This window comes from Monodon monoceros, unplaced genomic scaffold, assembly GCF_005190385.1.
Source record: "Monodon monoceros isolate NGI ecotype Baffin Bay Population unplaced genomic scaffold, NGI_Narwhal_1 Super_Scaffold_5, whole genome shotgun sequence".
NCBI lineage: Eukaryota > Metazoa > Chordata > Mammalia > Artiodactyla > Monodontidae > Monodon > Monodon monoceros.
Window position 1 is genome coordinate 10902827 of NW_021703782.1, and position 27193 is coordinate 10930019.

Sequence of the window (27193 nt, forward strand, 5' to 3'; positions counted from 1 at the left end):
GGGTCTGACCCAGGCTTGGGTTGAATCCAAGGCCAGTGCGGGCTGGGGGCCAGGTCGGCAAGAACAGACACTGCAGGCACCCCAGGCCCCAGCCCGCCTACGCCAGCCCCCTCCGATCCAGCCCCAGAGACCCTCCCTTTGTGCCATCATACCCTCGTGCTGGCCCGACGTGGGTGAATGGTCAGGGGTCAAGTGCATTCACTCATTGGTTAACTGTGTACCATCAAATCAAGAGATCAGCGACAGCGGTTTGGGCTGTAGGGTTTTATTTACTACCATATCCCCGTGCCTAGTGCACTGCTGAACATATACTTGGCGCTCAAGAGATATTTACCAAGTGAAATGAATGACTGCCACTCTCAAGCCGGACGGGGGCTCCTCTGGGTTCTTGCTGCCACCCAGAGGGGGCGCGGGAAATGCCCAGACCCTCCTGCCCTATGCGTGGTCACAGTGGGGACAGTGGTGGGCTGCAGTGGTCGCCTGTGTCACATTGCTGACCACCGGGAGATGGTGGATCGAAAGCTACAGCCTGGCAGGGGGTGCGGTGTTCTGCTGGAGCCTGTGGTTGGTTTCCAGACAGAAAACCGACACACGTTCAGAGGCACAGCCTCAGTCTCCAGTTCTGCGGCAACAAATTACCACAAACGCTGTGGCTTAAAACAACGCAGGTTCATTCTCTTACAGTTCTGGAGGTCAGAAGTCTGGAATGGGTCCCATGGGGCTAATGTCAAGGTGACGGCTGGGCTGCGTTCCTTCCGCAGGCTCAAGGGGAGAATCTGTTCCCTGCCTTTTGCCGCCTTGAAAGGCTGCTGCCTTCCTTGGCTTGCGGATCCTTCCAGCAGTGGCATCATTCCAACCTCTGCTTCTATCATCAATCTCCTTCTCTGACTCATAAGACCTCTGCTTCCACCTCCCTCTTACAAGGGCCCTTGTGACTACATTGGACCCACATGGATAATCTCAAGATCCTTCACTTAATCCCATCTGCAAAGTCCCTTTTGTCATGTAAGGTCACGTAGTCACAGGTTCTGAGGATGTAGACATCTTAGGGGGGCATCACTCTGCCTACCACTGGGACCATCTCAAGTTAGAGCACCAACACTCCCATTTTGGTTTTCAGTGATTGTTTCTCACTTAAATAGAGAAAATCGATTAAATGATCAATTGAAGAAACCTTAACGGCTATTTCTGTGACACACTCACCTTGACCTTAGTATGGAGGGTACTAGACAAAGAATCACAGGGGGCGGTAAAAAGAAGGGTGTGTCATCCTTTGCATGTCCTCACGCAATAAGAAGTCATCACAACCATCTGAGACCTAAACTAGGAAATTCGCCCTAGGAAGCCGGCCGGGTCCCCGGGTGCCAGCTCGGCCCCCTTGTGGTGCCTTCCCAGATATGCCGTGCAGAGCCATCCGCTGGCGGCTCCCAGCAGAGAGGAGGCTGCCCCAGGTGGCCCTTCTGAGTCTCCTGTGTGAAACACAGCTGGGGCAGGCGAAGGGGGCATGTGACAGCTGAGGTCACCGACTGGCACAAGGACACTCACCTCTGTCCGCGAAGACGACGGCAAGGACGGCAGGAGGTCGTCCACACTCGCGATGAGCTTCCGCAGCGTCAGGCCCACGTTCTGGGAGAGAAAGGGGCGGGGCGACCGTCAGCTTGGCTTCTTTTGAGAAAGCCACGTCTCCCTGGGGAAGAGCCCTCCTGGGATGGTGCCTGCCTGCCGAGGGTACCTGGGACTAGATTCCCTTTGACCACCTGGCTCTAATGGGGGTCTTCCTGGGAGAGGCACCTAGCCGGCAGCCTGGGATGCTCGGCCCCTCCCCCTTCCTTCCAGGGCTGAGCAGCCCGCCTCCCCAGGCCATGGCTTCGCCCTGCCTCTCACCTTCACCACCACCACGTAGCCCTCGGGGGGCAGCTGGCAGAGCTCATTCTTGAGGTCCAGCACAGCCCGCACCAGCTCCATGACGTTGAGGTACACCAGGTCGTGGGTCCGGTCCAGGTTGGCTGTGGGCTGGATGGACTGTGTGGGTCGGGGGAAGAGAAGCAGAGGGCCCGAGGGGAGGGCGGCGAGTCAGGGGCACACAAGCCGTTCTTTCCTGGGCAGGCACTGCCCACTCACGCGTCAGCCCAACTGCTGAAGCCTCTTCTCCGAAATAGTAGCGCCCTGTCCTGGGGGTGCCTCCCTCCCTTCTGCTTCCAGGGCAGTGGTTCTCACATTAGAGTCTGCCAGGGAGTCTTAAAAAAATACTGCTGGCCGGCCTCACACCAGACCAACTGAACCATCCCCTGGGCCTGGGGGCCACGTGGTTTCAAAGCTTGTCAGAGGATTCTAACGGGTAACCAAGGCTGAGAACCGCTGTTCCAGAGTGAAGCAACCAGCATCGGCCCCACAGCCACGTGGGTGCCGGGAGCCAAAGCGCGGCTGGAGAAAGGGAGGCGGGCCACACCCCCTACTCCTCGGGCTGGACCAGCGAGCTTTCCTCCAGGTCAGGGAGGGGCCACGGGAGACGGGGCACTGGCCTTCCCTTTGCTTTTTTATGAATTAGCTGTGTGGCCTTAGACAAGGCCAGCTTCAGCAGAGCCAGCACGTACCTGCGCGCCCAGCCTCGGTGGCTTCTCTGGGGGGCCCGTGAACTCCGCTGCAAGGGGGGAGGGGGGACAATGAGCGCAGGGTGTTCTCAGCACCCCGACCCCTCCCTTCGTACCTGCTGCTAGCCCAGCAAAGCCCCTCTCCACTACTACGAGGAGACCCGGGGACATGAAACCCGAATTCCAGGACGATGGTGGGGAAAATAACCTCTGGCCTCCCTGGTCCTCTGTAGTCAGGGATTTCAAAGACAGAAAAAGCCAAAGTCACGCAGAGATGGAGTGATGGCAGGGGCTGTTCCAGCCACGGGGCTGCTGCACCCTGGGCCCTGACACCCTGACCTTGACAGTCATGAGGGAGAAGCCCACTCTGCAGGCAGCAGGTGTCCGTGGAGCCCCGCCCAGGTGCAACAGCTGCTGTGCAGTAGATTTGCAAGGCTTCCCTCTTGTCTGCTTTGACCATTCGGGGTGGGTGGGGTCAAGGAAGTGAACTGGTAGAAGCAGCATGCTATTTTCTCCCCACTCTGATGAGCAAAGGCACACACAAGCCCTGTGTAGCTGCCAGAAGTAGACGTCAAAAGACCTGGGTCCACTCTCACCTCTGCCACCAGGGAGCTGGGTGACCTGGGGCAACTTACTGACAGTCCCAGGCCCTAAACTGTCTTCTGTCAAATGGACGGTTCGCTCACAAGGGACCCTGCAGGAGCCAGACTACTGCCTGGGCTCAAATCTGAGCAGATCTGAGCTCTGCTAATCACTATCGTTAGCTCTGCTAATCACTGTGGGTAAGTCACTTGACCTTCCTGTGCTTGTTTCATGTCCTTTGTAAAATGGGCATCGTAAGAAATTGTACCTGTCATATAGGAAGGACTGCTGTGAGATTAAACGAGTTGACATTTTTCAGCACCTTGGGCCAGGGCTTGTCACCATCACCACAGTCATCAGTCCCCCCACCCCATGGTGATGAAGAGCCTGGCTCACTGCCAGCTCCACCCGGCCAGCCTGCAGCAGAGGGTCTTTAGGCTCCAGGAAAGACCCTGCGGGCTCAGTGGGCCCCGCCCTCTTTCTCTCTTCTGTCCCTGGGGCCTGGGGAGGAGCAGTCACCTGGGAGAGGTGGGTGGAGCTACTTTAGAGCCTCCAACGGAGTGGGTGGGAGATAGGATCACCAACTCCTCCAAATAAATGCAACCACCCAGAGAGGTGGGAACAGGCAGCAGACGGAGGGGGATGGGGTGGGGTGGAGGGTGGGAGGTGGTGGATATCAACTCCCAAACCGTGCTTCTCTGCACACTCTGAGCTCAGACAGGGCAGACGTTTCTTCCAATTGCAAACACACTCCCTTTGCCGCTCTCTGCCCTGGGCAGGGGTGGCGGCTGCTCACAAGATGTCAAGAGGAAACTCCCGCCAAGAGGAAGGGCGCTCACACTTACTGTAGCCGACCTCCTTCTCTGGGGTCTGGAAGGAAGGAAAGAGAACAGGTCACTGACGCGGCCCTGGGACCACCCACGTCCCTCCTTGGCCTGTTCCCCACCCCCAGGTGTCCATTTAGAGGTTTAGAGATCTTAGCTCTAGGAGGACCTGGGGACCTCCTGACCGGAAGTGACCTGGGGGCCCTGTGGCCAAGGAAGGCGGCGCTAAGGGTGCAGCTCAAGTGTGAGCTCAGGGAAGGAGCCTGTGGAGATCAGAGTGAAGGGGAAAGACGTGCTCCCGAGGTGAGAGGCAGAAAGGAAGAGATGGGCAGGCCTGGAGCCAGGGTCCCCCCGCTGACTGCCAGGCCCTCCCAGGCCTTCCCCCTAAGGCAGAGACCTCTCGCGGTGACTTACCAACGGGGACTTGTCATTCATGTAAACCATGGGGTCCTGCAGAGGAGGAAACCAAAGCAGAGGACTTAGGATTCTAGAACTAAAACCCCCAAGGATGCATGGAGAGCGCTCACTCTAGTCAGCTGGGGAGGCGAAAGGGGACACAAAGTGACACGGCGGCCTGGACATCTCTCCCAGGGGAGCACGGTTATCAGAACGTGCCCAGCAGCACCGCAGGGAATGCGTCCCTTCCCGCCCCGGGGCTCAGCGGCTGCTCACCAGGGATCTCTCCTCCTGCCTCAGCCACTGGTAATCTTCCACCATCTGCTTCTGCTGCTTCTCCTGGAGCTGCCGCATCCTGACCCTCTCGGCCTCCCACAGCTGCTGGGCCTCCTCTCGGCTGCTGGGTCGGATGAAGTCCTCCTCCTGGGAGGACGGCAGGGAGACAGGAGAGGACACAGTAAGTCCAGTCCCCACACCCAGGAGGGACAACCCTCCGGAGAGCTTTGCGGGAGCCACACGCCTTGGCCTCACCGGCTGCTTTTTTCTTGTAAAGTTGTCCTTAAATCTGCAGCCATCTATGCAGACAGTTATTTGTGGGTCCGTCAGCCGCAAACACATGCCTGTGTGTCAGTGAAATGCCGAACCCAAGCGCACATAGTTTAACAGGCATTGTTTTCAAACGATCACGTGATCTGTCACTACCATTTTATTTTCAAATAACTGTCCTAATAGTGTTTTCTCAGTTGGCATTTGTCATGGCTACTGTCACCTAGTACAGTTGGAAACGCAAAGCCAGCCCTCTGGGAAGCCTTGGGACCTTATGGCCACCTAAGACCGCGGTGGCGGGTCTGGAAGCTTCGAGGAACAGTGGTGTTTTTTCCCCCAAAGCTGTCCACAGTGGGGTGGGACCCGAGAGGAGGAGCGACAGCATGCACCCATCTGATCATGCCTCTTTATTACAACATACTCTTTATTAAGAAAGTAGCTTGGGTTATTTAACCAAAGGTTAAAACAAATGCATGAGCTAAGAGATAAAGTGAAGAACACAATTTAAAGAAATAAGGATCTACAGATAAGCAATAAATGCTTCCTCTCCCTAGCTTTATTTTTTATTTTATTTTTATTTATTTATTTTGCGGTACGCGGGCCTCTCACTGCTGTGGCCTCTCCCGTTGCGGAGCACAGGCTCCGGACGCGCAGGCTCAGCGGCCATGGCTCACGGGCCCAGCCGCTCCGCGGCACGTGGGATCCCCCCGGACCGGGGCACGAACCCGCGTCCCCTGCATCGGCAGGCGGACTCTCAACCACTGCGCCACCAGTGAAGCCCTCTCCCTACCTTTATTCATCTAACCCCGTTTTAACTCATTTGTGGGGCTTTGGGTCTATTCATAGTTTTACCTGCTATTTCTTAAACAGAAGGTGTTGCATGTTTTCCTGTTAGTTCTCTTCCCTCAGTCCTCCCCAGGGTTCATTTATACAAATATCTGCTCGGTCCCTTTAAACTGGCTACACAAGCATTTTTTCTGCTACACAAGATTGCTTGGGTCTCCTGGACATAGGAGTGTTATTGGCATTCTTTAGATTGCATATATCCTGGGGCGGCCTTTGCCAGGGGCATGCGACCTTTCCATGACATTCAGGTTGGCAAGCCACTCAGATCCTTTCCTTTGAACTGGCCAGTTTACATACAAGTCACTTACATAAAATGCTAAAAATTATTCTCACTCTACTTTAGCAAGGCATAGTCTCTGCCAAGCCTCTAAAAAAGATTTCCCCACCAAAGTCTCTAAAACACACTTGAATATAACACACAGTTTGAAAACAGTTACACTGGTATGTTTCTCCTAGGCTTGTTCAGCTACAATTACTGCTCTCAGTTTCTAACAATACTTCTCATCATAAGTTTATTTTCTTGCTGAAATATTCTTTGTTCGTTACTCTATTCAGTAACTGTTTATTAAGCAGCTACTACGTGGCAGGGATGGAGCTGGGTGCTGGGAGGGCAGTGATGGTTAAATATGCAGTGTCCCTGTTCTCATGGGTCCAAGTAACCAATAGTAGAATGGGGTTTCTCAACCTCAGCACAATTAACGTTGGGGCCAGAAAATTCACTATGGGGGGTGAGATTTCCTATACCCTGTAGGATGCTTACAGCAACTCCACCCACTAGACGCCTACAGCACCTCCCCTGTTGTTTAAGAAAAATGTCTCCAGATGTCACCAAATGTCCCCTTGGAGTTGAGAGCTACTGAGTTAGATCTTATTTTAGTAAAACAAATTTCAGAACAGAAGAGTATTTCATAACCATAGAACTGATAAAAATAAATAAGATTTACTTCACAACAGCTGATGCCCCCAAATGAGGGGATTTTAAAGGCTGTAAATGTCCTCAGTTAAATGCCAACACCTGCAAACACAATGGCATGTTACCGTAGGCTAGTGACAAATAGTGACAAATAGAAACTAAGTGTCAAACATTCTGAAGATAGAGTTGGGAATCTCCAGGTATAAGAAAAATGTACGGACTGAGGAAGACTAGAGTAAATACCGGTAGAAGGAGTTGCCAGACTCAAGAAAACACTATGTAGTTTTGTAATTGCCAAAAGAAGATTCCTACCGCTCAAATGTCTAGCATGCGCCAGACATTTAACATGCATCGGTAGATGTGTTCCTATGTCTTCCACTTGTCTCATAACACTCAAGGAGCAAATTATTATTATTATTGTTATTTTAAATTGGACCTCTTCAGGGCTTACTTGTCTGAAGTATACCTCAGGTGTTCTTATCAGGCAATGAATGCTTACATTGCTGGTCATTTTTAAGAGAAATCAGGTCCTTGTGGTGTTTTAAAAAGACTCTGATAAGCTTTGACACCTTTTATAAATTGGCTACCTCCCATCCTGCCAGTCTTATTTCTACCTCCACACGCACCTGCCTTGTTTTAGAAAAACAGCTCCTGCACTCATCCTATGGTTTCCCATCACTCAATCTTGGCTCCAACCGATGCTCTGCCTCTTTCATCCCCTGCATCCCAGTATTTTCCCCTCCGAATCTTCCCCATCCACTGACGCCCAGCTGCAGAAAAGAAGCCGGAAAGAGTCGTTTTTCCCTCTGAGCTCCCACTGCACTTTCGCTGTACCTCTATGTGCCACTCACAGCTTTCTGGTTTGCATTTCAGGCAAGTATGCACTTGCCCTGTTCCTTCTGGCTGATGGTAAGCTCACTGAAGGCAGTTCTCCCTTCAGAACCTAGGACAGAGCCCAGCAAAGTGTCCCTTTAAAAAGGTGCTGTTTATTGAATTCTATTATTATTTTCAACCTCAATTGTGAGGTCTTCAGGAGGGAGATTGCTGCCATCCTGACTCTGGTATGGAATCCCACAGATTCTCAGATGAGTCAGGCAATTGAGTTAGTCGGTAGAAAAATTGTTTTGTGGGAACAGAAATCTCTGATTTTTGTTAAATGCTTTCAAATGCTTTGCAGGGAGCCTATTATACCTTTTCAGCATTCTGCCTGGAAGAGGCTTTCTCGATGTTTCTGATGTATACCATGAAATGGAGTTTATGTTTTTAACTTTTTTTTTTTTTTTGCTTATTTTAAGAAATGCTCATTATGTTATTTTAGGCAGACTTTCCTTGTGGCAAGTACTTCTAAACCCCTGACAGAAAAGGTCTTTTTTTCCTGCCGCACAGTCTGTCTTCACGGAACTGAACAAAGTCCTTACGGTGAGTCAGGGATTAGACAAAGGCAGTGCCATCCCTCAAATGTACAAAATACCTTCTTACTGAAAGGATGCATTTTAAAGCCAATCTCACTAAAACTCAATTAATTATGAATAAAGAGTCAAGGGCAGGAGAGTGGAGGAATTCAACACTGCCTAAATGATAGTGCGTGCTTAAAAATGCAGTTTTATTATCGTTAAGTATATGCTAAGATATAAATTGGTTAAATTAATGTAAAAGAGAAAAATGAGCTAGGTCAGGGGGATATTGATTCCACTAAGATCTCACTGCCTAGAATTCGAAGTTATCTTAATCATTTCAAAGTTTTACTAAATTAAGAATAACAGCATATAGGATATCTCAACATACTTTCCCACATTTTGTAAATGTATTATAATAGAAATGTAGTTTCCCCTCAATTTTTAGAGTCTTATATGGTGAGCCTGAAATATCATGCATGGTAATGGAGTTAGAGCTAAAATAATAAGGGTTTTAGTCTGTTATGTCACATATCAAGACTCCGTTTAGTAAAATATATCAAGTGTTCATGGCAACTGACCACGGGGACCATTTGTACTGAAGGAGAAGATGGGTGAGGACAAGTTACAAGTGGACAGGCAGAGGTGCTTTTTTTTGTTTGTTTGTTTTAACAAGACAATTAGAAGCTAGTCCACAAAATACTCAGGGCCTCATTGGCAGCTGAAAATAAAGAGGTGACTGGGGAGGGTGTGGCTTAGCCCCACACTAGCCCCCAAGCTCCTTCTCCTACAGCAGCAACTTTTCCAAAGCAGCAGGAGTGGCAGCCACAAGGAAGCCTTTCCTTTGACTGAGGAGAGATTGAACAACCACAACAATCAGACAGGAAGGGCAGAGCAGGGCGGACCTCCAGGATCTTTCACTTTTCTGGCACCATCAGGCTTGATTGCCCTCGTCCCATGAGCTTTCACGCTATCGCCAGGGCTGAAGGAGGGGGGGCAGATTTTACATCCTTCGCCACAGTACCAGAGTAGGGATGGGGCAGGTCTGGGTCCAGCTGGTGTCCTCAAGAGCAGCACCTGGCTTGGCCCCTTAACTCTGATGTGCTTGCAGAGGAGAGGGAGTCACAGAGCACCTCAGTGGCCTGACTGGTACATGGAGGGCACCTCCTGAGCCCGAGGATGTGCGGTTCCCGGTATCCCAGGTACCTCCCTCTAGCAGTCTCTTCGGTCCTGGCTGGGACCCAGCATGCAGAGCCCTCTTACCCGCATGCTGTGGCGCTTGAAGACATTGTGCCGGTGGAGAGGTGGGGTGTGCAGAGAGTTTACGGGAGATGGATACTCCATAGGGCTGGTGAGCGTGGGCGAGCTGGCACACAGACCCTCAGGGACCTATTCAGGAGAAGCAAAGAAGCACCAGGCACAGGGACAAGGCAAGAAGGTGGACAATTAGCTGCTACAAACACGAGCACAAAGAAACGATACAAGAGCTCCATGGGAGAAACAGGACTCGCTCTCCAGGAGGTAATAAAGAACAAGGTGTGGGCATTTCATTGGCCCCGTTTGGGAGACACGGCGGAGCGACATACACGGCTCTCGGCTAGAAGTCAGCACAGACACAGTGGTCTCTCTTCCATCCAACAGCCCTCCCTGTGACGTGGTGCATACCATGGGTCCATGTGTGTTACTGACCTACTGAGTACGTCTCCTCCTTCAGGACTCTTCAGAAAGGAGTTATATTCCATCATCATGTTACAAATTTGACAGATATGATTAACCCACAGGTATGTGTATATATAATACACACCTTAAAAAAAACCCCACTATTTTAAACATCGCAAAAGGGTATGTTTAAACATCGTAAAGGGTACGTTAATTCTTTTCTGGGTACCCGAGAAGAGCCAGTGCAGGCCGTCTCCATTGCCCGAACAGGTGACTACTGCTCCTCTAAGGCACAAGGATGGAATTTCAGGAAGGACCGAGATGAGGAATGGCCCTGAACCGCCCCAGCCCTCTGGTTACATGTTTACCTGGAATTGCAGCTTGGGTGCTAGAAGGTTGGTTTGTGGAGGGGGTCTGTACTTGGGCCGGCTGGGCTGGAGAGAGAACACAGAAATGAGTCCGTCCCTGTCTCTCTCCTTGAGTGAGCACAGCTCACCAAGGGGAATATCAGGTAGGAAACAGGTCGGGCTCGTTCAGGATGAAGAAGATGAGAAACAAAGTTATCATTAAAATCACATGCGTCCACTAACTGCGCATCTGTTACTACTGAGTGATGGGAGGGTACAAAGAGGCCAGCCTCTCTGCCCTCCTGGGGGCTACCGCTAATTGGAGGGGTTACTGATCTCTGTGTGTAGCCTCCACGGAGGTGGGAGTGCCTGCCAAATTAGCACTCAAGAGCCACAGACATCCAGAGGTAGGTCATGGAAGGCTCAGGCACCCACAGCAGCTTCACGGAGGGGATGAAAACTGAGCTGGGCCTGACAGCAGGCAAGGGGGACAGTGAAAAAGGCCCTGCATCCATAGGGATTTGTTATGGACCGAGTGTCGCCCCTCCCCCCCGACTCATATGCTGAAGTCCTAACCCCCAGTGTGAAGGTATTTGGAGATGGGGCCTTTGGGAGGTAATCAGGGTCAGATGACGTAACAAGGGTAGGGCCCCTATGATGGGATTAGTGTCCTAATAACAACAACAACAACAATGATAATAATAGACACCAGAGCTCGCTCTCCTCACTGTGTGAGGACCTGCGAGAAGGTGGCCATCTGCCAGCCAGGAAAAGAGCCCTCACCAGACGGGAATCCACCAGCACCTTGGTCTTGGACTTCCCAGCCTCCACGCTGTCTGTTTTTTAAGCCGCCCAGTCTGTGATGTTTCGTATGGCACCCCGAGCTGACTACTACAGGCATGGTCCCTCGCAACCTACCCACCTAATAGCAGGGCAGCGGGGCACTGGCTCCTGTGCCCAGAGATGCCACGGACATGGGAGGCTGCACCTCAGAGGCCCAAGGATGCTCCCCATCATGTACCCTCAAGGGTAGAAACACGAAAAGGAAAAGTGCTCCAGTCTCTCAAGGAAAACATTTCCGGGGTGGTCCCCTGCTGCAGCCGTCCCACAAGGTGCCTGCTCTCTTGCTGTCTCAGATTCCACCGCCGATGTGCTGATGGATGGTTGGGTTGAAGGGCTGAGAGGACCATAGGGTGCGATCCTACCTACGCTGTGAGGGGAGTTACGCAGCGAGGCCTGGGAGGGGCCGCACAGGGGCCCGGCTCTGCTGTGATTCATGGGGCCAGTGAGGTCAGGGCTTGGCTCACCTTGGGTGGGGGTTCCTGGAAGGCCGTGGGCTCCAAGATTTTGGGAGGTCGGTAGCGAGCGTTCCTCTCCTGCTCTATGGCGACGTCCTTCTCCATCTGATAAATGTCACTGCCGGGGAGTCAGGTCAGATAAGGAGAGAGAAACAGGGTCAAAAATGCTACTGGGGGCTCCTCTCTGTGCTCCACCACAGTCCGGATCCCATTCCCAAGTCCTCTGCAGAATGCACTGGGGAGACCCCTCGGAGACAGGCTGCAATACGTATGCTGTGGCCCCCCTCACCGAGGCTGGGAGGATCACGGAATGGGTCCAGGGTGGGTAAAGGTCCTCGGAGAACGAGTCCTAGCCCAACCGGACAGTGCGAGCGTGTCTCCTGCCCATGTCCCCATGCCTCTTGCCCTCCTGTCCCTCCTACTGGCACTGATCACCTGTATAGATTTCTGATGTCCCAGACAACCTCATGACAGAGGCCCGTGCTCTACGTCTCCTATTTTTCATTAAACCTCCCACCCATGCATTCCTGGTGTGTGCTAATGGGAAAGGGTGGTGGATTCCCTCCCAGATTAGCTAAGTGCATGCTTCTTGCCTTTTTAACCCAATCCGGTGGTTCCCAACCTGGGAATCACAGACCTCAGAGGACTCGAATAATTACAGGGGGTCCGTGAATCCACATGTTCACACGTGTACCAAGCACTGTCTGTAGACAAGTATTATGTGCTGTTGAAATAAATGTCTAAGCCCAGGATGGAGCCGCTACTGCCCAGGGGGTCACGTCAGCAAGCCAAAATGCAGATAACTTTCGTGTCCCTCTAAATGCTCTGCTTGACCAGAAACAAAGTACCACCCAGTTGGCCAACCCAAATGCCAAACCAGCTCTGGGCTTTATACGTATTTCCTGTTCTCTATTCATCCTCTATTTTTCTCTTCCTTGTTCCTTATTCCTTATCTTATAAGTGTCCTGACTTCCACCCCATTGTGCACCCTGGCCCTTGGGCACGGAGACTGCCACTTCATGGAGTGTTAAATAAAGTTTGTCTGTGTCACTTAAATTGTCTTCTTTAATAATTTTTAACAGTACTACTAAATATATAATATTTGGTATTGTGTTTTCAGATGTATATGCATTATATTGTGTGCAATAAAAAATTCATTATACCGCTTATGGCATTCTGTCAATCAGTGGATTCTAAAAGTGTATGTTACATGGAAGAGTTCTCAAAATTCAACATTAAGAGGGTTCTTCCTACCCCCAAAGATTGGAAGCCCTCATGAAATCCTTTCTTAGCTCCAGTGGAGGACCACCAGGCTGGGGCCTGAGGGAGGTATCCTGGGGTCATCAGGGTCATATGAGAGGCTCCCCATGTGTCTCAAGCCTCCAGAATGAATGAAGACCCCGTGACCCCAGAGCTTCTGACACCCTCAAGTTACGTCTTTCAAACACTTTTCTCCCGGAACCCTTTGGCTTCTCAAATCTCCCTTATAAGGGACCAACAGATGAGTCTAGAATTAATCAGGAGCGTCAAAGAAGAGAGAGTCAGGAACAGAGAGGCCTTCTAAACTGGAGGTCTTGCAGACTGTGTTGGAGCCCTGCCTGCAAACAAATGCAGCATATCTCCCATTGCCTGGACCTGGGGTTCCCAGCCTCCCCCTGGGGCTCCTCCCCACAAGGCAGTTTCTGGGGGCTATTTTCTTTCTCCGAAAAAAATGCCCACATGTTCACAACAGTGTTTAAAGTTGCAGTATTTAACATTAATTAAACACTAGGTTCCCTAACGTAGGAGCCAGCAAACTAGGCCCACAAGGCCAAATACGGTCCCCTACCTATTTTTGTGTAGCTTTAAACTAAGTATGGTTTTCACATGTTTGAATGATTCAAAAAAATTAAAAGAAAACTATTTCAGGACATGTCAAAATTACATGAAATTCCAATTTCAGTGTCCACAAGTAACGTGTCACTGAAACCCAGCTACACTCATTCATTTTATGTATCGTCTTCGGTTGCTTCCGAGCTACGGTAGAGTTGAGTAGTTTCAACAGAGACTGTATAGCTTGCAAAAGCACAAATATTTATTGTCTGACCTTTTGTAGAAAAAGTTTGCTGACCCTTGCCCTAAAGGATGACAAAAGAAGTCAGACCACCCAAGGGGGCACTGGTTGGCAGGCGGGCCACCAAGGAAACAGGATTACCCTCTAAAAGGCTCTCCAACAGCAACCTTCACCAAGGACCTCCCAGCGCCCGGGGGTAATGGCTCTTGGGCACCTGAGAAGGATCAGACTCTCAGGCCACCAGTGCTTCATTCAGAAGGGACAGGGGATGCCTTGTCACTGTCTTCACAGCCAAAAATCACTCCTTTCCCTGCTGTCTGGGGGGAACAATCAGAGGCAGAGGAAAGGCACAGGGGTACTGCCAGGGAAGCAGGTCCCGTGCCCAGGCTGCTTGCCTGTAAGATGCACCCCAAACCTCAGCAAAGAGCACAGGCACTGCAGTGAAAGTCCGATGCAGCCTTTGAATTCAAACCTAAAATATATTTTCTGGGCACATACTAGGAGCAACGCCCTGTGCTCGCGGTTAAGAGATGCAGAGATGGTGCGGCTGACCCCACTCTGTGTCTCTGAGTTCATATATCTGACAGTGAACTCGGCTTCAGCCTCCTGCCTTTGACACAGCACTGAGCCTCTGTAAGGCCTCCTCCACTGGGAGGATGGGCTAACTCCACTTGGACACATGGCGCTGTGCTGGCCAGGGGGTGGGATGAGGTGGGGACGGTCCCAGGGCAAGTCCCAGCCCCACCTGCCATGCCTTGGGCACTGAGTCACCAGCTGAGTCTGAATTCCCTCCTCCCTCGGAGGGGACCAGGACGCCGGCTGCATCTTGTTTAAGGAAGGATGTTGTAAACCTGTAAGCGCTACTGAAGAGGAGACCTGCTCTTCAGGGGCCCTGGGCCTGCAGCCCCCTCCGGCCTCCTTGCTCACCTGAGGCTGCACACGAGCTCAGTGAAGCGGGGCCGCTCACTGGGGTCGTAGTCCCAGCAGCGGGTCATGAGGGTGTAGAGAACAGGTGGGCAGAGGTCAGGCTTGGGCAGCCGGTCCCCCTTCTCGAGCACCCCGATGACATCCTTGTTCTCCAGCCAGAAGAAGGGCTGCTTCCCAAAGCTCAGGATTTCCCACATGCATACGGCTGAGGGCGGGAGGAGACGTCTCAGGGCCCCTGCTGAGGGGACTCTTGCCTAGAGAGGCAGCCCACCCTCCCCAGGAACAACTGGGCAGTCCGCACTCAGTGCCTGCCAGGGACCACCCTGCCTTCCTTCGTTCCCCCTATAGCATCCCTGGAATCTTGATCACTATGGCGGTCCACCAAGGGACCAATCACCTGCATCCATAAGCGAACTAATCCCCCCACCCCCCGGCCCCTTCCACATGGAGCTGTTAGGGTCTGTGGGATGTGGAGGGGACCATCAAAGGCACATAATTGGGACCACTGGTGCCTTCTCTTAGGAGTGGGTGGAACCTCCAACAGAAAGCTGGTATATATGTCAGTTGGGACGTATATACACTACTATGTATAAAATAGATAACTAATGAGAACCTACTGTATAGCACAGGGAACGCTACTCAGGGCTCTGTGGTGACCTAAATGGGAAGGGAAACTAAAGAAGAGGGGATAGATGTAGATGTATAGCTGATTCACTTTGCTGTACAGCAGAAATGGACACGACATTGTAAAGCAATTAGACTCCAGTAGAAATTAATTAAAAAAAAAAAAAAGAAAGAAAGAAAGCTGGTGTTCAAAGCCTAGCACCAATGCTTGCTGCCTATGTGATCACGGGCAATCCCCTGACTTGCCTGAGCCTTGGTTTCCTCATCTGGAAAATGGGAAGAATAATAATGAGATTTTACTGGGCTGGCTTTGGGGATCTGAGAGGGAGAATCTACACAGCTGTGTGCTCTGTAAGCGGCTGTCCATCTGTCACCTGGTTTTGCTTTCACCTCACCCTGCACCTCCTTCTCAGAGAAAACCTCAGCTTTGCCTTTGAGGATCCCCTCCAGGGTGGCCCACCTTAGTCCCGGGGCTGGTTGGTGGAGCACATGCTCATCTCAAGAGCCTTTTCTGGGAAGATGAACCTGGGCTGGCCCTTAGCCCATGTCACCCCTGACCCACCACTGGCCTCCCCACTTCTGGGACTTCTCAGTGGCTGTAGCAAAACAGAACCTGGGGGTCCAGACCCCTGCTTCCTGTGCCCCCTCTTAACCTGGTCACAGAGGTGAGAATCGAACACTTTTCCACGCCCTCCAGGAAGTCCACTCACCAAACATCCAGACGTCACTGGCCGTCGTGAAGCGGCGGAAGTTAATGGACTCGGGGGACATCCATTTGATAGGGAGACGCGTCACAGAAGCTTTGGGTGGACAGAGGGTTTACAGTAGTTATTAGAGAAGGAGATCCAGATTTAGGCAGAAATGCAGCCTAGTCTCCAGAGACTGTTGGCCTAGGCTTGCCTAACAGTCACATTTTGAGGGAATTTTGGCTTCAGCGACCCCTCGAGGGGACAAAGCCGTAACACCACCTGCACCTCACCTTTGTAATACTCCTCATCCTCAATGTACCGGGAAAGGCCAAAGTCCCCCAGCTTCACACACTCAGGGGAGGCCACCAGGATGTTCCGGACAGCGATGTCCCTGGAGGGAAGAGGCAAAGACACAGCCGAGTCAGCTGAGAATGCTTCAGGGGGACAGACAGACAGACAGATGGACAGAGAAGCAAAGGAGAAGAGAGCTTCAGGGCCCCGGCCTCCGGAGCAGAATCGGGCAGCTTCTGTCGGTCGGTCCTTCCTGGACCCACGAGCCGTCTGGCTGGAGCCCAGCTCAGGCGGGAGCCTCGGCTGGCCCACCGTCCCTGCCACACACATGCCTGTCGTCTCCCTCCATCTCGTTGCTGAGTCCCGTCCCCATCACCCCTTCACCCGCGTCTCCACCTCCAAGCCTGTCTCGGTTCCCCAGACTTGCTCCAGTCACCGCCCTGCAGCCTGTATTGTCCCCTCTGCCAGGGATGCCATCACCCTGCTGACGCTTCAGGGAAGAAGCCCAACCGCTCTCCTGGTCACAATTAACAACCTCTTCTCGTTCTGTGATTCCAGCAGCCGCTCACATCTCACTTCCAGGGAGCCCTGGGCTAGCCAGGACCCTCCAAAGACTACACACACCTGAGCCATGACACAGAGACCCTCAGAACCCCGGTACAGAGGAAGAGACCGGGGCAGAGAGCTGGTGGAACGTGCCCAGCAGCTGGCCGGTTGGGAAAGGCATCAGCCCAGAGCTGAGCTCTCACCACCCCCAGGAGCCCTCGCTGACTCAGTTACCTCATGCTCCCAGCATCACTTCTAGCCCCAAACTGCCTTGTCTCTTGCTTCTCCCAGGCAGGCTCCACTCCCTACCGTTTTTCTTTATTATTGAAAAGATGACTTCAAAGCACGACGACTTCACACAAAGCTGCAAATCTGGTATCCTACCACCTTTGCCCCATGACTATTCACCCTAGAAGATGCTAGAATGTGAGCTTCACAAGGAAAGGATTATTTTGTCTGTTTTGATTATTACTTCATCCCGGAGCCTAGGACAGTGGCTGGAGGCCCATGGGAGGAGTTCGATAATATTAGTTGCATGAGTGAGTGAATGAATGTTCATATCCCCCGACATAGATTTGTGTAGTGTCATCCATACGGCCACATATCTGAGGTCGATGGGGTTGGATTGAAGAATTCACCCGCTCACCCCAGGGCTCTGAGAGCACCCCGTCTGTCTCCTCCAGGGGATCATGTTCCCAATGGTGGGGACCTCCTTTCAGGGAATGGGGACAAAGCCAGGTGGAGAAGGGGCCAGCTCCACAGCCAGATGGAGGATTGGTCTTGGCAGCCTGGAGGTGCCGGGGACCAGGGCAGTGCCAGCCACTTGGGCCGGCAGGGCCCAGACCCCAAGATCATACCAGCGCTGCCAGGACCCAGTCTCTCCTGCCTGGCCAGGTGCCACCAAATGGAACTGCTGGAGGACAGCAAGCGAGGAGCAAGCAGGGAAGTGACTTCCTGGACCCCCAGGGAGGCGGCCTAGACAGCACTGAGTTACAGGCAGACACCTTGGACTTCAGATCTCCTCTTAATGGCAATCCTGGGAGGAACATATTGCTGTGCTACTCTTCAGAGGAGGAGATGGGCTCAGAGAAGGTGATCACATTGTCACACAGGCAGGACCAAAGCCAGGCCTTCACCCCTGTTCTGTGCGGCTACAAAGCCCTGCTTGACCCCAACCTCTCCAGGCTCCCCCACCCCCAGCCCCACCTGTGGACACAGTTGATGCTCTCCAGGTAGGCCATGGCCTTGCAGATCTGCAGCGAGTACAGGACAAGAGTGAGCACCTTCAGGCAGTTCTTGTTTCGCTCCAGGTAGTGGCCCAGCTGCAGGAAGGGGAAGATGCCCTGAGGACCCTGCCCGGGCCAGGGCATGGAGCTGGGGGGAGGGGGAGGGCACACCCAGGTGGCAGGACTGTCTGGCAACTTCCTCTGCAAATGGCCTCTGGGCTCTTTCAGCTGGGAGTTAAGGGCCCCCTGGCTCTGAGCGCATCCCCCGCCCCCCGAGGCCCTGCTCCACTGCAGCCCAGCTGTCATCGCAAGGGTCCTCCTCGGGCCCCTCCAGCTCACCTCCCCGTAGGGGTACAGTTCCATGATGATCCAGGTGGGCTCCTCTTCAATTATGCCGATCAGCTTCACGATGTGCGGGTGATCCAGGTTCCTCATGATCACTGAAAGTGGCGGCGAGAGAGACGGGCCCAAGCCCTTCTAAGGTCCAAGGTGAGAATCGGGCTTGGCTGGTCCAACCTGGAGACAGCGGCGCAACCCTCCTCCCCTGTGGGCGCCAGTGCCGTCCGTGGCCTCCCAGCCCTCGCTCCGGGCCCTCCCTGTCTCCGGGTCTGCATAGTCTCGGGGCCTTTTCCAGCTCCTGGTCTGGGGGCCTCCTCGGGGACGCCTACCTGCCTCACTCACGAACTTCTCCTTGCTGTCCAGAGTGCAGTCTTTCTTGCAGGTCTTTACAGCCACGTTGATTTTCTCCCCTTTCTGCAACGAGAGTGTGTCCAGGGCCCCTCAGTCCCGCCCAGCACTTCCCTCCCCGGCGTTCCCACGGTTTTCCCACAGGGAAACAGGTGATGTCTGGGTCTCCACAAAGCCTGCTCTTCCTCTGTCTCTTCCCCTCCTCCCCTCCCCACCCCCTTCTTCCTGATCAGGACTGGAAGAACTTTCGAGATCAGATCCCTCAAGCCCTGGGCTGTCCAGATGAAGACATGGAGCCTGAGGGGCCACGTGATCTGCCCAAAGTCAGCGGGCTTGTTTGGGGCACGTGCAAGGTCATTGTCAGACATGGCGTCCTGGTCTCTTTCTCTTTAACATTGGTTTTGACATTTTTGCTGCCCCTTTCCTCTGCTCTGGCTTTTCCCCCAGGCCCGGTAGAAGCACAACCACAGAGGCAAACCTTGTCCTGCCCCCTCGGCGGCCTCAGATCCCACCCTTCCTTTTCTCACAACCGCATTACATGGCGCCTCTCCGTCGAGCTCTCCCACCAAGAGTCAGTCACCCCCCGGCAGGTGCTGCCTCTCTTTGGATCCCTGCTATTGCTGCCTTTCTGGAAATGACTCTTGTTTTCATCACTCCCTGTGTATTTCATAAATACTGCAAAGACCAAGTTGGGGAAATCCACACACCACGGCAGGCACCTCCAACTCTACAGTATTCGAGCTCCTTTCTCATTCTACAGAAAAGCAAAGGAGGAGTGTCAGGGAAGAGGCTGGAACTCACGTGACTCGTGTAGACACCTTCATAGACCTCCCCAAAAAAGCCTTCACCAAGAATACGATTCAGGACCACATCTTCCCGGGCAATGCCATGCTGTGGGCCTGCACAGGTGGAGAAAGCAAGACAGCCCTGGAGTGCAGAAACCAGCTGGCACCCCTGGGAATCCGAGTATCTGCATCCCCGGGAACCTGCACACCTGCATCCTTGGGCATCTGAGCATCTGCAGGCCCCAACACCAGGCTCCGCCCCCTCCTGCCCAGGCGTTACCAGACCTGCCCCCCCCCCCCCCACTCCGCCAACCCCTCAGCCAGGATCCAGGGGCTGGGCTGGGAAAGGGGATCTAGAAGGTTTCATTGTCTCAGACAGGGGAAGAGTTGTTCCCTCTGAAGGCTGGGTCCCATATCCACAGGCTTAGGTTCCTTCCGCCCCCCTCCCCAGGGCACACAAAAGTTCGATGGTGTGGGGATATAAACAATGATTTCCGCTTTCAAAATCAAAGATGCCTCACTCAGCTTTGTCCTTGTCTGAGGCACACGTGGGAGAGGACAAAGGAAGGAAAGAAAGTCCCCCTTTGGTGTCACATGTGTCCCCAAATGTCACTTCCCAGGGCCCAGGCTGTGGTTGACGTGCAGGGGTGGGGTGGGGCGGTCAGGGATCTACCTCCTGGTCTTCGCAGGGTCTCGTCGGGAATCTCTGCATAGATGTCTGATTCTGGAATGACAGAAGGAGGACACCCCATGGGCAAGATGCTTCAGGGGGCACCACCAGGAACCAGGTGTGGGGCTCCCCCGTGCAGGCCAGTGGAACCAAGCTGACATCACCGGGAGGGGTGTGGGGAGGAGCCAGACAAGAACTGGGCTCCTGTCCGGCATTTCCGAGTGGCCATAGGGCCCAGGGACCTCGGCCTGAGTCTTTGCTCACTGCTGCTCATGGCTGTTATTTGGGGCAAGTTGGTTTGTCTCCTTTAATCTGTTTCCTTTTCTGTGAAATGAATGTTTCTGGGGAATGCAAAGATTAAATAAAATAATACCTATTATGTATTTAATGCTGTCATGAACTGAATGTTGTGTCCCCGCCTCCAAATGCTAATGTTGAAGCTCTGATCCCGTGTGATGGTATTTGGAGCTGGGGCCTTTGGGGGCTGATTAGGTTTAGATGAGGTCATGAGGGTGGAGACCCCATGATGGCATTAGTGTCCTTAGAAGAAGAGGAAGAGAGACCAGATCTCTCCATCTCTCCACCATGTGAGGACACACAGAAGGTGGCTGTCTGCAAGCCAGGAAGAGAGCCCTCACCAGGACCCAGCCATGCTGGCACCTTGACCTTAGACTTCCAGCCTCCAGAGCTGTGAGAAATCAGTATCTGTTGTTCAAGCCCCTGGGCCTGTGGTTTTTGTTATGGAGACTGAGCTGACCAAGACAAACACGGTGCCCCATACTAGCTGCCCAACATAGGTTAACTGTTATGATTAATGACATTTTAAGCCGTCATTGAGCAGTCATGGGGGAAGTTCATTTTTCTGCAACTTTGAGGGAATACTTGATGATGTCACAAGAGCAAGCAGAAGAAAGGCTCTGGGCGCAGGCAGAGGACAGCAGATGGGCAGGCTTACCTATGCTGCAGCTTTCTGAGAGGTGGGGTCGCCGAGTCTCCAGGTTTCTATAGGGGGAGATGGGAGGGCAGAAGCCAAGTGAGCTCAGAGCCTGGCAATGCTCCCCCAGGGCAGCCTCAGCCCCCTCTCTCCCACCCACCCTGCCTGGAGAAGCAGCCTGTCCTTATGGCAGTAACCTGGGAGCATGGCCCAGGCAGCCAGGGGGCAGGAGGGAGGGAACAGCAACAATACCACCCCCTCCCCCCACTAAAGATGATGCCAGGTGGCATTAGGGCACAGGGATATCCCTGCATGAATTTTCTGGGAGAAATTTACTGGTGAAAAATCACCACTTGTGAAATGCTGGGATTCCAGCATTTTCTCCTGGGGTCCAGAAACCAGAAACCATGGCGGGGAGGCTCCCTGTTTGTTCTGCCTTTCCTGGGAAGACACAGGCTGAGTGCGGGGCCAGTTCCCCACCTTCCGGGTGTACTCACAGTGTGGGGATCTGGGGCAGGCTGTTCCGCTTCTCACCATCTGGGGAGAGGGGAGGAGAAGGGGGAGCTGGAGTCAGAGCCACAGGGTCCTGGGTGCACTGCTCCTAGGGGCCAACACAAGGGACACCCCTCCCGCCTTTCTGTGGCCCCTGAAAGTCAGAGTGGAAGCTGGGTAGGCGTCTGGCCTGAATTGGAATCTTTTTAGTAGAAGAAACTCTCAGGCTTCCTCTGCCACTGTCAAATGTTCCAGCCTGACCTCTGCTTTCTGACTCCATCCCCAAAGAGGAGGGACCAGCCATGTTCCGGCAATAGCTTTGATTTTCCCGGGGCTACAAATCCTCTCCTCTAGAAGCCAGCCCCCATGCCGCCCTTGGCCAGCGGGGCCAAGGCTGTAGCCAAGGACCCAGGATGGGACCACGGGGCGCAACCAACAGGGCTGGGTGAGCCCCAACCCCACACCTCCAAAGCCTCTTCATTCACATATCAGTCAATGGTTTAGCTTCTCCCGCTCTGCTTCTGGGGGGGCTTGGCTCAGCTGTGCCGCCATCTGCCCGTTGGTCCAATTTACCTTCAAGTGGAAACACACCTTTCTTGGGTCGAATGATGAGAGAGCCTTTGTGCTCCCCCTGCAGCCGGCAGTAACCGTCTACGAGGTCAGCCATGTTCTCGGCCTCTGCCAGAGAGGAGGTTTTGATGGACAAGGACTGCAGGGAAGAGACCAGCCAAGGATGAGACCCCAGAGCCTTGGCTAGAGTCTACCCCAAGGGACTGGAGAAGAAACTGCAGGACTCTGTTGCCCACCCCCGGCCTGGACGCCATCAGCCCCTCTCCTGGGGCTCAGCTTGCATTTCCCACCGCCACCAGAGGGCGCTCTCATCACCTCTCCCAACTGACCACCCTACACTCTAGGAAGGCAGCTCCAGGTTGGCTTATTCTGGCCCTTCAGGGCATAGCACGTGCCTTGTACCTAGGAGGTGCTCAGTATGCAAGAGCAGAAACTGAGAGACGGGAAGAGGGAGGGAGCGGGGCAGGGGACAGATGGATGAAAGGAGAGATAGACAAACCGTTCACAGCCTGAGGTCTCTCTGATTCTCCCACCCACAAAAAGCCCTGGGGCCCCAAGGTCTTGATTCTGAGTCACTGTCACTTGTTCACAGACCTCTGACCCATACCTTGATTTCTGATCACTTTACCTCCGCTCCCCGCCCCCCCCCGCCAATCTCCTACAGCTTCTTTCTTGACATTTTTAACAATAACGTTGCTTCCTGAGATAGTTTCTTTAATTTATCATCATCCTGCTACTTTGTCTGAGAACCAGGTGCCATTTTCCTAACAAGATCTCGGCAGTCAGGGAAGCCCCGGCCAGGCTGGCCTGAGCAGGAGCTCCCAGCCTGCAGCTGTTCCCAATGTCTCCAAGCTCCCGGGTGCCCAGAGATGCTCACCTGAGGGGCGCCTTCAATGCCTATCTGCAGTACTGCCTGGCCCTCCTCCAGCGGGAGGCACCTGATGGACTTGATGTGCTTGAACTGGGCCAGGCAGGTGGGCTGTGGGAAAGGAGGGGGTCCTTCAGACCATCCCATTCCTGGGATCAGGCCATGCAGATGGGTCAGTATGGTGTGGGGATGGGGCCTAAGAAAGAACTGAGAACCGGAGTCTCTCACGGGGATGAAGAGGGAATCAACGATGATTAAGGAGGATCATCTAGCCCAAGCCCCTTGCAGGAGAAAACAATTAGCCTGGAGAGAGCCAGGGCTTGCCCAAGGTTGTACGCCAAGGTGGTGGTAGAGCCAGGGCTGGACCCAGGCCTTCTGACTCCCCGGGGCATGATTACCCCATTTTGCCATTGAAAGAGCAACTCTTTCATCTGAGCCAGAAGAACAATAGTAGTGTCCTTCCCTCTTCCCCTCCCCCCCAAACCACCCCTGACCCCCTCCTCTGTGCAGGGGACAGTCACAAGCATGTAAAGAACCATCTGCCCCATGCTGTTATCCCAAACACAGTCTCCACAGCTACTGATAACCAAGGGCCTCTCTGCTCTCAGCAGTGGGGGAGGAAGAACCGATGGGGCAGGCCAGGGTACAAGGCAGCAGAAAGGGGAAGACGGCTCTGCCTGGGGCTGGGTGGGGCCTGCCCCCCACCTGTCTCTACCTTTGCATCTTGACTTGTCAGCTGGCGGATGCCTTTAGGGCCGATGACCAGGTCCACAGTAATGTTCCATCCTTGCTGGAATCAAAGGAGAGATGGGCTGTTGCCCCAGCTCTGCCCGCCCATATTTCAGAAATCTGAAAACAGCTCACTAAGCTAGACACGAGCCATTGTCTCCCGGACCCTCCAGCTCCTTCCATCCTAACCGCATCCCGCCATACAGATTACCCCCCTCCCAGCACCCTGCCAGCACTGCCCACCTCCCAGAGTTGGAGCCAAGATTTCAGTTCCCTTCGTCAGGCAAGTGGCTTAGCGTTAGTTGCATTTTCGGATTCATTAGGGAGGCCCTGATGCTACAGAACTTACAAGCAAGCAAAGCCTCTTCTCGGCACGCCCCGTGCCCCCCCTCCCCCCTCCCCCTCCCACACCGAGTTGCCTCCATGGCCCCCTTGCCTGAGAGGCCTGGAATTCAGGTCAGGGAGAGAATAAAGAGAGCGTGGCATTACAATGAGTTCACAGCGAAAGGTCTCCTGGTCGATGTTGGCAAAGCCTGCGAGGGTGTTGAAGAACTTCATGACGCACTCCTCCTCCCGGAGCGAGGCATACTGCTGGAACGTCTGCTGGATCATCTTTCGGAATTGCTTGGGCTGGGGGAGAGGGGCAGGGGTGAGCGGGGCCTGATTCCTTCCCTTATGATCTCACCGCAAGCCTGCCTGCTGCTGTAGGATGGTCCCCAGGCCTCTGCCACGAGGGCAGTGGTGATGTCTTACCCAAAGTGCACATCTGTTGTCTCAAGAGAGCTCACCATGGCCCTGGGAGGGAGGCAGGGGAGATGACATCCCCGGTGCTTAGGCCACGAAGCTAATTGGCCTCTGATGTGGAACTACAACCGTGTTTCCTGATTCCCAGCCACAGAAAGGGCCCGCTGGATGGAGCGGTCCTGTGTCCAGATGGCCCAAGGCAGTGCAGACCCCTGGCTTCCCTGACTACCCCCAGCCCCATCCCTTTAGCTCTAGTCCTAGGGGGTACACAAAGGAGACACGCAGGGAGTCTTTCTGAGCTCCTCACCCACTGGTTTCCTCACCTTTAAGTTCTCCTGCATCTGCTTTGGGAAAAACAGGTCCAGCCCCACTTCTTTCCTGAAAGAAGGGGGAGAAAAGCAGCATTTGACTCCCCTTCATCCCCAACCCAGGACTTCTGGCCAATCAGGGAAAGGCGGGAGGACCAGGGAGACAGGTCCTTCCTGGCTGTGGTCTGGGGATAAGGGGGCGTATGGGGTGGCAGAAAGAGCAGGGCAGCAGGAAAGGAAGGGAGGAGAGGCTGGGGCCGGTCCCAGGACTTACTCCAGGAGCTCGAAGTTGGACTTTTTGTCCAGTGCGTTGTGGGGCATGTCCTTGAAGAACCGCCTGGAGAGAGAGAAGCCACGGAGAGGCTGATGGCTGGGGAATGGGGCCATCGGAGCCGGGTCACCCAATGCCCACACGTTGGCCTAGAAGCCCCCTCCCCTGTTCCGTTGGGAACCACTGGGAGGGAAAAGTTAGGAGAGTCGAAAAATTCGATATTTAGAAAACCATGAAGAAAAGGAAAACCCACAAGTTTCCTTCCTAGAAAAGACTCCAGCTGTGCTCTGGGGGGCCCAGCTCTGGGACAACACAGTTGTTGGGCAGAGGAGGAAGATGGTGCTTCTACCAGTGGCCTCTAAAAACAAATGACCCAAGGCTGCCAACACTTAACTTAGCACCTAAGGAACACCTACCTCCACCTTTAGGCTTTGGGTTCCCTTTGTGATTTCCTTTTCCCTCATTTGCTATCTCTGTATATGTGTGTATGTAAACAATTGTTAAATGTATTAATAGTACACAGAAAAACTTTAGAACTTATGGAACAGAACATGAAAATAAAAATAATCCATAATCCTACCACCAGGGGTGACGTCTATTAATTTGTTTTACATATTCTTTAAGTCCCATTTTCTCTTAAAATGTATGTCTTGATGAAGATTTTTTTTTTATGTATTATGTATTTATAACAATTAAGTGGAGATCAAATAGCCAATGTCCCCATTTGTGTTATCCTCCCTTCCCTGCTTGGATCACTGTGTCTAGTAATTTCTTCAACTGTTGCAGACATCGTCCCACTCTTGGTTGTACATTAGAGTAGCTCAGTGTTACGGGTATCCTTGTGCACGTCTGGCGATAGTTTTAAGCTACAGATACCATAAGCAGAGAGGGCAAGCAACCTGTGATTCGAAAGCAATAAATTTACATAATTCACAGCGTTTAGAAAAGAGTAAGGTTAGATCCTCACCTCGTACTTTATTCTAAATATTTATTCTAAACGGATTAAAGGGGAAAATGTTAATAATGAAACTATTTTAAAACTAGAAGAAAAGCTAGGGAAATGTTCCCAAATCATGGGATTGAGAAGAATATCTAAAGCATGAAATCACAGAAGAGCTCTCCAATAAAAACTTAAAACATGTAGTGCCATGTCCTTAACAATTTTTAATAAATGGTATTTTTGAATATATTGTCAATCAAGATAAGTAGTTATCTTTTAATAATTATGGTCTCAATTTTAGAGAAAAAAATGCATTGGAAGAAACCTGACTGGATCTACCATGCTAATGGAGGTTATCTCTGGTTAATGAAATTTCAAATGATTTTAGTCATTTTTTCCCCCTTTCTACATGTCCCAAATACTCCACACTGAACAGGTATTACCCTTTTTACCTGAAAAAAATTTAAGGCAGTGAGATTAGTCAAACCATCGTAATGCACGAGTTTTCTGGGTTCACTCCCTGCTGAGATGGCCTCCTCCATGGCTACACGTTTCCCCTATGTAGTAAGTTCTTCATTCGTTTCCCGTCCTCTCATTAGGCCCCTGGAGCTACGGAGACTAACTTTAATCCTTTCTTAGATGCCATATACTTGAAGGCAATTCTTTTATCATCACTTCTCTCTTCATTATGGTCCGTTCTCTTCTTATAGTCCCCAACACACACACACACACACACACACACACACGTGCGTGCACGCACACACACACACACACACACACACACACACACACACACACACCAGGGCATTGTCCTCAATTACTTCAACTGCTTCACTCAGATGACAAAAAGTGATGCAAAATAAGAATGAGAAAGAAAAACTGGCTCTGTGGTGAGAGGGGCACAGGAAGACAAGTGGTTCTTTCCAGTTGGGACGGGGCCAGTTATTTCAAATGCCAGCAGTTGGAATGGAGGGAAAGCAAAAGATAAAAAGTTTCACATAAAATTTCTCTTATAGAATCAAAGATGAGTACATTAAAATGAGTTTCAAGGAGTAATAATATTTAATGGCAGCTCAGTAAATACTGTTGAATTATATTTCACAATATTGAAATGTATTTCTAAGTCTATCTCCTTCTAAGAAAAGATGCAAGGATACAGTTGTTTTTTTTTTCGTTTTTTGTTGCTGTTGTTCTTTTTGGGTTTTTTTTGGCTACGCTGTGCAGCATGCAGCATCTCAGTTCCCCGACCAGGGATGGAACCCGTGCCCCCTGCATTGGGAGCCCAGAGTCTTAACCACTGGACCACCAGGGAAGTCCCTAAGATACAGTTTTGAAACATATTTAAACAAAATAGAGTTAGAAAGAAACCAGGCAATGAGGTAAATGAGATAAAAAAATGTGCCAATCTGTGGCTTGGGCTGGTTGTCCTGGCAGCCAGGGTAG

At 52.4% G+C, this 27193-nt stretch overlaps 1 protein-coding gene across 7 annotated transcripts in view; it reads right to left on the minus strand.

Annotated features, from left to right (window-relative positions):
• Positions 1-27193, minus strand: part of PTK2B (protein tyrosine kinase 2 beta) — a 140135-nt gene that overhangs the window by 1169 nt on the left and 111773 nt on the right. For 4 of the 7 annotated variants that reach the window (XM_029202887.1, XM_029202886.1, XM_029202885.1 and 1 more), the window contains 25 exons: positions 24814-24876; positions 24555-24609; positions 23977-24117; positions 23474-23548; positions 22768-22869; positions 21894-22029; positions 21326-21365; positions 20850-20896; positions 19898-19948; positions 19241-19338; positions 18421-18505; positions 18092-18192; positions 17733-17848; positions 15980-16080; positions 15711-15800; positions 14377-14581; positions 11406-11514; positions 10120-10185; positions 9356-9481; positions 4670-4816; positions 4412-4447; positions 4019-4043; positions 2595-2641; positions 1885-2022; positions 1546-1626 (listed from right to left, as the gene is read on the minus strand). In XM_029202887.1, coding sequence (XP_029058720.1) covers positions 1546-1626; positions 1885-2022; positions 2595-2641; positions 4019-4043; positions 4412-4447; positions 4670-4816; positions 9356-9481; positions 10120-10185; positions 11406-11514; positions 14377-14581; positions 15711-15800; positions 15980-16080; positions 17733-17848; positions 18092-18192; positions 18421-18505; positions 19241-19338; positions 19898-19948; positions 20850-20896; positions 21326-21365; positions 21894-22029; positions 22768-22869; positions 23474-23548; positions 23977-24117; positions 24555-24609; positions 24814-24876 — 2281 coding nt within the window. The remainder of the gene's footprint in view (positions 1-1545; positions 1627-1884; positions 2023-2594; positions 2642-4018; positions 4044-4411; positions 4448-4669; positions 4817-9355; positions 9482-10119; positions 10186-11405; positions 11515-14376; positions 14582-15710; positions 15801-15979; positions 16081-17732; positions 17849-18091; positions 18193-18420; positions 18506-19240; positions 19339-19897; positions 19949-20849; positions 20897-21325; positions 21366-21893; positions 22030-22767; positions 22870-23473; positions 23549-23976; positions 24118-24554; positions 24610-24813; positions 24877-27193) is intronic. The other 3 variants (XM_029202888.1, XM_029202890.1, XM_029202889.1) reach the window with 3 other exon arrangements.